General features: G+C 42.1%; 1 protein-coding gene across 2 annotated transcripts; it reads left to right on the plus strand.

The window, feature by feature from the left end:
- Positions 1-601: 601 nt before the first annotated feature.
- Positions 602-7,097, plus strand: PEX19 (peroxisomal biogenesis factor 19). Of its 2 annotated transcripts, none has more exons than XM_051993666.1 (8): positions 602-1,118; positions 2,516-2,625; positions 3,043-3,205; positions 3,617-3,702; positions 3,940-4,101; positions 4,595-4,771; positions 5,132-5,176; positions 5,427-7,097. In XM_051993666.1, exons 1-8 carry the CDS (start codon positions 1,055-1,057, stop codon positions 5,508-5,510), a joined length of 891 nt encoding a protein of 296 aa, XP_051849626.1. In that variant the 5' UTR covers positions 602-1,054; the 3' UTR covers positions 5,511-7,097. The 2 variants fall into 2 exon arrangements, with proteins under 2 accessions (XP_051849626.1, XP_051849627.1); XM_051993667.1 differs by lacking the exon at positions 602-1,118 and adding an exon at positions 2,293-2,381.
- The last annotated feature ends 1,731 nt before the right edge of the window (positions 7,098-8,828 follow it).

The raw sequence follows: 8,828 nt of genomic DNA on the forward strand, positions 1-8,828 counted from the left end.
CCAATGAACCAATTTCTTAAAATGCTTTTTGACAAATACAGCATATTTATAACGGAACATGTTGATAAGCTAAGGAATTCAGTTGGTTAGCCGGTTGTTAATTTGAACTAATGAGAGGATGGGTCCTAATGTCAAAGGATCCATGGTTAGTGCCAGGGCTGGAGGAGACTATCATCTCAAAGAATCCAGCACTGAGTACTAGACAGCAAGATTGTTATAGGATAACAAGAACAATGACATAATGAGGGAGGTACCTGGATGGGGATAACCTAATGGGGTTGGGAGAGGTTATTGATATTCTAATGATGTCTAAAATGGATAGACCTTTATCCTGTCAAACATTAAGAACGAATGATTATAGCCTAAAGACATAAAACCTTTATCTTATCAAACATTAAGAGGGAAAGGTTATAACCTGAGGCAGAGTAAATAGGACAATGGGTAAACTAGGTCAGGACATTAAAAGGGAACTGTGGCACAACAGCATCAACCACATTTTATAATTGAGGTTAAATGACCATCATGATCTCACACAGGTGTCAGATATTTTAAGTTTATTCCAATTCCAATACTCTTTCCGCTGTAAAAAACACAAAAGTATTTCCTGTCAAGGAGTTTGCAATCTGAAGGAACAAAATCCATACAAAATAGCCAATAGGAGACATAACGTAATGTGTCGAGGGAAGATACAAAACTATGAATAATGTGGGAAAAGATCACTTTCAGCTGGGGCTTTGGGAAATCTTCCAGGAGGAAATAATCTGAATTGGGATTTGAAGGGATTACTACAGGTGGACACTTGCAGTAAGAGATGCACGAGGGCGGGGGTGGGTTTGAGGAGCAGCCCAGTTTGGCAGAAGCAGCGTGAGGGTAGTCAACAGGAAGAGAAAAAAAAAAAAAAAAATGAGGTCATCTGTCTCTTTAAAAATGGCGGTGCCTGGCGTACCTCTCCTCCTATTGGTTGCGCGAGGCCGAAGGACAGCGGGTAGGAAGGGGGGAGCACGTGGTAGGAAGACAGCAGTCCAGCCTTCTACGGCAAGTCGAAGGTAGCAAGATGGCCGCAGCGGAGGAAGAGAGCGCGTCGGGCACGGACCCGGAGATGGACGAGCTTCTGGAAAGTAAGGACTAGACTGGGGACAGCATAAGGCCGAAGGTTCGGGGTGCCAGGCGTGGAAGTGGTGGAAAGCGCTAGTGCTGGCGCTGGGAAGAGGTTGTCTTTTTCCTCGGGGTCTGCCCCATTTGGGTTTGGGGGCAGAGCTGCTGCGAGTTGGGGCTGCCAAGCCCTTTGGGGGTGACGAAGTTTTTCGGCAAGGGAGCTTCTCCCCAGAGTCGGACAGGTGCGCGGGGCAGCTGCGGAGACCCCGGGAAGTAGCTTCAGTCACTCCTGTTCGCCCAATTCTGCCCCTCTTCTCAACGGGCTAGGTGAAGCCACTCATCCCTCACTCCTCAGGCCGCCTTCCAGCCCTTTCGTTCTACTTTCCTGGACTCTTGGCGACTGGGTTGGGAAACCAAGGCCTCAGGGAATTCTGGCTCTCTTCTCCCTCCGTCCTCTTCGTTCTAGTCGGGAATCGCCCTTAGTGCTGATAAGGTTGTAGGTTTTTAAAGTGCAGGAGATTGAAAAGGTCTAACTACAGTATATGTTACAGGTGAGCAAACTGAGGCTAAGACAAGTGACAGTCTTAGTTACGCTAGAACCCTAATAGACCCTTGACTCTAAAGCCATGCCCTTTTCCCTCCACTGAGAAGCGCTCAACCAGGCCATCTCGGGCCATCTGCTTTGCCCTCCCACCACTTGGCAAGCATAAAGTAGTGTAATAGCATTCTAGGGCAGAAGTAAACTGCAAGGACTGCTGGGGACGGAGATCTGGGTAAAATGAAAGTTTGCAGTCCTAAGCTAATGAAACTGGTTGCATCTGATTTACTTCGGAAATAAGGGATCTCTAGTGTTATTAAAAAGGTATTTGGTAGAAGTTAATTTGGCAAATTAGAGATGAATGACCCTTCTGTCTGTAATCCAACAGGGCAGAGTGTGCATAAGGATTTGGATATGTGGATATTTAAATGGATGGGGAGTGACTTCTCTTTTCCCTCTGGTTTCTAGATTTAGCCAAACATTTACTCAGAAAATACAGGCTGAAAATGAGAGCATACTATGATTTTGAGATATCTGTGTGGAGTTGAGAAAAGCATGGCTTTAACCCTGGGAGAAGAGGTGCTAAATATACTTTTGTGTGGTGTGTACTCTATATTAGTGATATTCTGTTGTCCCTCTTAAACTTTGTAGTAGGCTACCCCTGAGTGTGGAATTCCAAAGATCCCCTCATTTCCATTAAGCTGGGTCTTAAGAGAGAAAAGGGAGGAGAAAATTAAGGAAAAATCTGGTAGGTAATGTTAATGACCTTGTCTTTGTGCCATTTTGAATAATTACTCAATAGACTACCCCTGCCCAAGTTTTAGCCCTCTCTCCTATCCCTCCCCCATACATACACATATATATATGTTCTTGTTTCTAAAGGTGCCCTTGATGATTTCGATAAAGCCAAACCCTCCCCAGCATCCCCTCCTATCACCACCGCCCCAGATGCTTCAGGTTCCCAGAAGAGATCGCCTGCAGACACAGCTAAAGTACAAAATCTACCCTCTAGGGGGGGGTTTGGGGATGGTTGACTAGCTCTTAACAAAAGTTGGACTGAGTTTCAGTGGGCCAAAGGGAAGGGGAGGAGGAATTTGGCATTTGCCTTTAATACTTTTGGATAGCCCCTGCAGGCCCAAAGCCATTTTGAAATGGATTAGGGGAGGGAGAAGGGAAAAGGGAAGAAAGTTAGGGTACAGGGAAGTTAATAGGTTTGAGAACATTTTAAAATGGACCACTTGAGACCACTGGCACCATTAAATAGCCAGATGGCTTTTTTTGTTTCCCTCTAGAGAAGTAGGAACTTGTGACTGAGGAACCTTTCAGCTGCCTCTCAATTCTGAGATATTAGACATTTAGAAGCCTAAGAAAATGCTAACTTGAGTTTCTTTTATATTGTTTATTTGCAGGATGCCCTCTTTGCTTCCCAAGAGTTCTTCCAAGAATTGTTTGACAGTGAGCTAGCATGCCAAGCCACTGCAGAGTTTGAGAAGGCTATGAAGGAGCTGGCTGAGGAGGAACCCCACCTGGTAGAGCAGTTCCAGAAACTCTCTGAGGCAGCAGGGAGAGTGGGTGAGCAATGGAGCACCCTTGCTGAAAAATTCTCCTTGTCTAGTTTCTCAAGTGGTGGCTTCTATCAAAATGTTCAGTAGTATCAACATAAGTGGTTTCTCCCCTTGCAATTGTGGTAGTAAGGAATAAGATTTCTATTCATTGTAGTGAGAGAAAAGGATAAACAATGGGGGGGGAGGGGCAGGGAGACCTATTTTTAATAATAATAAAATTATCTTCAGTTTAGATGTGGAATATGGTTTGATGTATATCCTTTGTATATTTATGACACCTGGCAGAATTCTCAAGGTTGGAAGAACTGGGAAATTCACTAGTGTCTTCTAGACTAGAGTTTATGCATGTATCTACATAGCACCAGTAGCTTGAAACGGATTATATTCCCTAGTGACTCTTGCCCCTTCATTTTCCTAGGCAGTGATACAACATCCCAACAAGAGTTCGCTTCTTGTCTGAAGGAAACACTCAGTGGATTAGCAAAGAATGCCACTGACCTCCAGGTGAGGCCATGTGGGAAGGCTATAAAGGCATTTCATTTTCTTAAGAGACCTAGACCAAGAGCATTCTTTCACTAAAGTTTCTAACTCCAGAGAAAAATAAGTACTTATGGTTTTTATCTTAACTATGTATACTCTGTAATTAAATAGCAAATTGCATTCCCTTTAAACCTTAGCCTCCTATGAAATGGTGAGTTATCTCAGTGCTATTTATCTATATTCACCTTTTGTTCTTTCCAGAACTCTGGCATGTCTGAAGAGGAGCTGACCAAGGCGATGGAGGGGCTGGGCATAGAAGAAGGGGAAGGAGAAGGCAATATACTTCCCATTATGCAGAGCATTATGCAGAACCTATTATCTAAGGATGTATTATATCCATCACTAAAAGAAATCACAGAGAAAGTTAGTGAGCTTCTGATGAGCACCTTGCCCTTGTTAGATTCATTTCTGTTTCCTTAGTATCATGATTTAAATGTGACCTGATCAGACCTGATATGTATTCATTCTGGTATTCATTCTTCCTCCGACTCTTCTATCTTATCCTCTTCTACTGCCCTGAAGAAATAGCTGTAGGAGTTACTGGGCCAAGGGTGCATGTGGTTGGAGATATTGGATTGCTATAAGAATGATTATACTATAAGCAGTTCTGGCTCTTTTCATCTAACCCTAAGTCTGTTGTGGCCTCAAGAACTTTGTGTTGAGCAATACAAAATTAAAATTTCCAACCAAGATGACAACACAGTGTATAGTTAGATGCTTAGAAATGATATAAACAAGTGCTGGTAATTTAATGAGTGATTGCTATTCTTCACTGTCCCCTCGACCACCTGTCTTTTGACATTATTCCTGAAGTTTTTTGCCAGACTACTTCCCCACCTCTTTTCCTTTTCTTCAGTACCCTGAGTGGTTGCAGAGCCACCGTGAAGCACTGCCCCCAGAACAATTTGAGAAATATCAGGAACAGCACAATGTCATGGGCAAGATTTGTGAGCAGTTTGAGAAAGAAACAGCTGCAGACAGTGAGGCCACACAGAAGGCCCGATTTGAGATGGTGCTAGATCTCATGCAGCAGGTGAGAACTCATTTTGCATCTCCTATCATTCCCCTTACTTTGAAGAAATCCAGTTATGAAGGACAGAAGGGATTAGGCAGTTTTCCCAATGCCCGAGTATTTATGAAGAAAACCAAAAATCTTTCTCCACTAGTAACAGTTCAGTCATATATACAAATGACAGTTTAGTGAATAAAGTGAGATCCTTTTTAGAAAGGCACGAGGAATATAAATGGGAAATGGCTCTGGTCCTTTCTTGGGACTGTATTTGGATTTTCTCATTTCATTATTCATTCTACAAGTGCTGATTAAATGTCTGTCAAGTGCCAGGCATTGGGTTACTTTGTATAACATAATTTTTACCAAGTCCTTATCTTTCAGCTTCAGGATTTGGGCCATCCCCCAAAAGAACTTGCAGGGGAAACAGTAAGTATCTTTTTTTTCTCTTCTAGGTAGCCATTAAACCTCAAAATTCCAGAGTTGTGCTTAAGTAGTGAACTCAAAACAGTGAGGGAGGGACTCAAAAATGATCAAAATGATGGTAAAAAGGTTGTGGGCTAACCTTGGGGAAGGGAATGGCGGTGGTAGGGGGTGGGGGAGAGAAGAGGGGAAGACACTCCTGACTTTTGGAATGTGGAAAACTTCTGAAGTTTATTTCCTCATTCTTTCTCTCCAGCCTCCTGGCTTCAATTTTGACCTTGACAGCTTGAATCTGTCGGGCCCTGCAAGTGCCAGTGGTGAGCAGTGCCTCATCATGTGAAATTCTTCATCCTTCCATTCCCATCTCCAGCCACAAGTGAACACCTGAAGTCAGCAGAGCTGTGGGGGGCCCAGGAGGGGTGGTGATATTTCACAGGAGCTGCCTATCACACTTGTCTTTTGCCCCTTCCCCACCTCTTACCCCAGGACTATTCCACATTAGCACAGGTCCTTCTGTAGCCATTAAGGCTGTTTCTGGGAATGGGACCTATCCAAACTGTTATCATTAAGTCTTTTGTTACTTCCATCCCCTCTCATGCTCTGCTGCTAGTGAAGTATCTTATCTCTGCCTGCTTACGGTTTTTCTGAACCATGTTTTTTTGATCCCATCCCTAATCTTCAAAAAATATTATGTGCACCTGCTGTACCTGCACTGTTGCTTCTCTCTCTGTCTGCCAGGGTCTATGTGCCTTGTTTCCTGTTCCCTCTGGAGTCTGGGTACTGTACCAGCTCTGGGCATGGGACTTAGGGGGAAGATTCTTGACTCTGAACACCAATTCTTGGGCATCTGATCCCTCAGGGCAGAAATCTTGAAACAGAGTCAGAATTGGGGAAGGGATACTTGGCATATTGGTGAAAATAGGGTCTTTCTGGTCTTTGCCAGTCATGAGTACTTTCCTCTGGATACATATATTCTTTATTGTACCCTCTGATGAAAGGAGTTGTGAGCTCTGAATTCTGCTTTCCTAAATTAAATAGATGCCTCTATTCCTGGTCTAATCTGAGAAGCCAAATGTTATTCTGGTTGTTCAACAGTGCTGCCTATTTCTTGTGCTCACCCTCAGCTTTTTTGTTTTCAATCTCCCATGGATTCCCCACTGTTTTCATTCCGTTGTGTACCTGATGCCCAGGCAAATACATAGAAAGAGTTGGGGAGGGGCAAGGGTTTCTCTTAATTTATTTTTGAGGCTTCTGATTCTCTCGATATCCTCAACTTTTGATTCATGGCAGTGACTTGGGAGACAGGGCTGGCAGTTTGTCCTCCCCCCAATTCATCTTAATCCTCTATGCCTTGGCTGATGTCTAATAAACATCCTGAGCTAGGTTATTGGGAATGTGGCCTATTTCTTTTGTGGCATAAGCTTGTACAGGGTAAGAGTAGAACAGGTGAATCCTTATAAAAGCTTGGTTCTGAAACCACTTGCACAGAGTTATCTGGCAGTATTCTTCCTCCCCATCAGACTCGGGCTAAGATTTATTTGCCTGTTTCATAAAGATTTCAGCAAAAAGTTTAGAGATTAAGTTTTCACTGACATCACTTTGCTTTAATTTTTCAAATTTATTATTGAATGCTAAATCATTTCTCTTAGCTGCCTTTTCTTCCCCAGCCCTAGATCTGAGAGCCATTGATATTATGGTGTCTCTTGTTTACCTTATGAGTATTACCCTCAGATCAACTCTCCTGGATCAAAGCATTATGAAGACAGCAGACATGAAGATTCAGTCTTGGTTAAGTCAAATACAGTTCATTAAAACGTGGGAATTTGGGGGGGTACCTTTGAGCTCACCATAATAGGGTGACTTGGTGGCTCCAAACATTTGTTGTGCTAGAAAAGTCCAGAATAAAAGAAGTAGGAAGTGCTAATTACATTGACTTAAGTGCCTATTATATATTAAGCCAATATAAGAGTATTCCTGCCTTCAACAAATTGGGAGGGGGGAGGGATTGCACAACTTCAGTGTTGTATTTAGTTCTAAGCCCCTCTTTGAGAATATTGACAAGTTGGCTTAGGTTTGAGGGAAGATGACCAGGATGCTGGGTGGGGGGGATTGAGAGGGGATGGCTTAAAACATCATCAAAGATTAGGTGAGGGTGGTTGTGGAAGGAATTGGCTTTATAAGCTAAAAACTTCACTCCCTCAGCTTTCCTCGGACTACCCGCCATTACAAGGAAACTGGAATAGGCAGCTCTGCTCATTTTTAATCTGAAATCCCCTTCCCCAAGGTTGTTGGTCTGTATTGGGAGAAGTGGACTTCTGTAGCCCACTATTCAGAATTGTGGCAAACTTGTCACCATTATGGAACCTTTTCCCCCTAATAAAATATTGCCTGCAGTGCATCTCTGCTATAGAGGGCAGTGTGGTGCACTAGAAATACTACTTCTGGTTAAGACTCGTAAGACCTGGGCTTGAATCCTACCTCTCCCAGTAACTGTGACCTTAGACAGGTCACTTAATTTCCCAGACTCAAGTTTCTTGATCTGTAAAGCAGGTGAAGTGGTGAGGGAAGGGCATTAGTATCTTAAGTTTTCTAACCAATGATTGAGCATATAGCATAAGCATTCAATAAATTCTTGTTAAATTGACTCTAGTTTCAATATTCTGCTACAAAAAAGTTATATTGTATTTAGTGACATATTTACCTACTATGTAAAGGATGTTTTATCCTAAACTTAACCTTAAACTTTAGGGGGTAATAGATAAATGTTTTATAGATACAGACTTCGTCTTTTAGTCTGTTTAAAAAAACAATGTTACAAAAGGAACTGTTCACATATGAGATGAATTAAATGGAAACGGGTCCTTTTCCTCTCTGAAATTTTTTTATAATTTTGTGGGATTGGGAGGCTGTATTTGAGTCTCATTTTTACCTTTTCCACTATGTCCAAATTCTGCTATGCCTTCTCTTTTCAGGTTTTGTTACTTTGTAAAATGAGAAAGGGGAGAGGGGGGAAGAACTCCAACATTATTTTATCCCTTAAGACAAAGGGATGATGAAGACAATAGGGTCCCATAAACTCTTATGGGGGGAAAAAAAGATAAAAGCCCAAGACAAAAAGAAAACATTAAAGTTGGGAAATGAACTTTTCTGTACCTGATGCAAAATAATCAAGAATGTTTTGCTTTGTTTAGAGTTATAAAGTAGGACGGTTTCATATTGTCTCCATTCTTAAGTATATTATCATTATTCCAAAGTTATAGAACTCGGGAACTGTTGCTGGAACTAATCTGTCAGAATACCTCCAGCCTTTGTCAAAGTAGACTAAGTTTATGGGAAAATCCATCGAGTATATAGTTTAAGGTGTTAATATAGGTTTCACCTCACAGTGTGTCTGAATCCTGGATCCAGAGTGTGGTCTTCTCATGGACACTCATAAATCAGAATATAATTTACTAATTTGTAATGGGAGGGAAATAAACTGAACAAAAAACCACAACCCATTATCATTCACTTACACAGTGGACACTTTATAAAGGGTAAGTCCCACCTTGGAGGTCAAAGGAAGAAGAGACCAAGACTTGCTTAAAAGATACTTCCATAAATTAGTATTTTGATATCAGCTTAATGAATCCTCCATTCCTAGCATATTTGTCTAGAT

The sequence above is a fragment of the Antechinus flavipes genome, chromosome 4 (assembly GCF_016432865.1).
Source record: "Antechinus flavipes isolate AdamAnt ecotype Samford, QLD, Australia chromosome 4, AdamAnt_v2, whole genome shotgun sequence".
Lineage (NCBI taxonomy): Eukaryota > Metazoa > Chordata > Mammalia > Dasyuromorphia > Dasyuridae > Antechinus > Antechinus flavipes.

What these genes read in the sequence shown, in the direction of transcription:
- PEX19 (XM_051993666.1), top strand. Translation starts at nt 1,055, where the DNA reads ATGGCCGCAGCGGAGGAAGAGAGCGCGTCGGGCACGGACCCGGAGATG. An exon ending in TGAGGCAGCAGGGAGAGTGG is followed by an intron (nt 3,206 to 3,616) that starts GTGAGCAATGGA and finishes TCATTTTCCTAG; the next exon opens with GCAGTGATACAACATCCCAA. An exon ending in AAGAACTTGCAGGGGAAACA is followed by an intron (nt 5,177 to 5,426) that starts GTAAGTATCTTT and finishes CTTTCTCTCCAG; the next exon opens with CCTCCTGGCTTCAATTTTGA.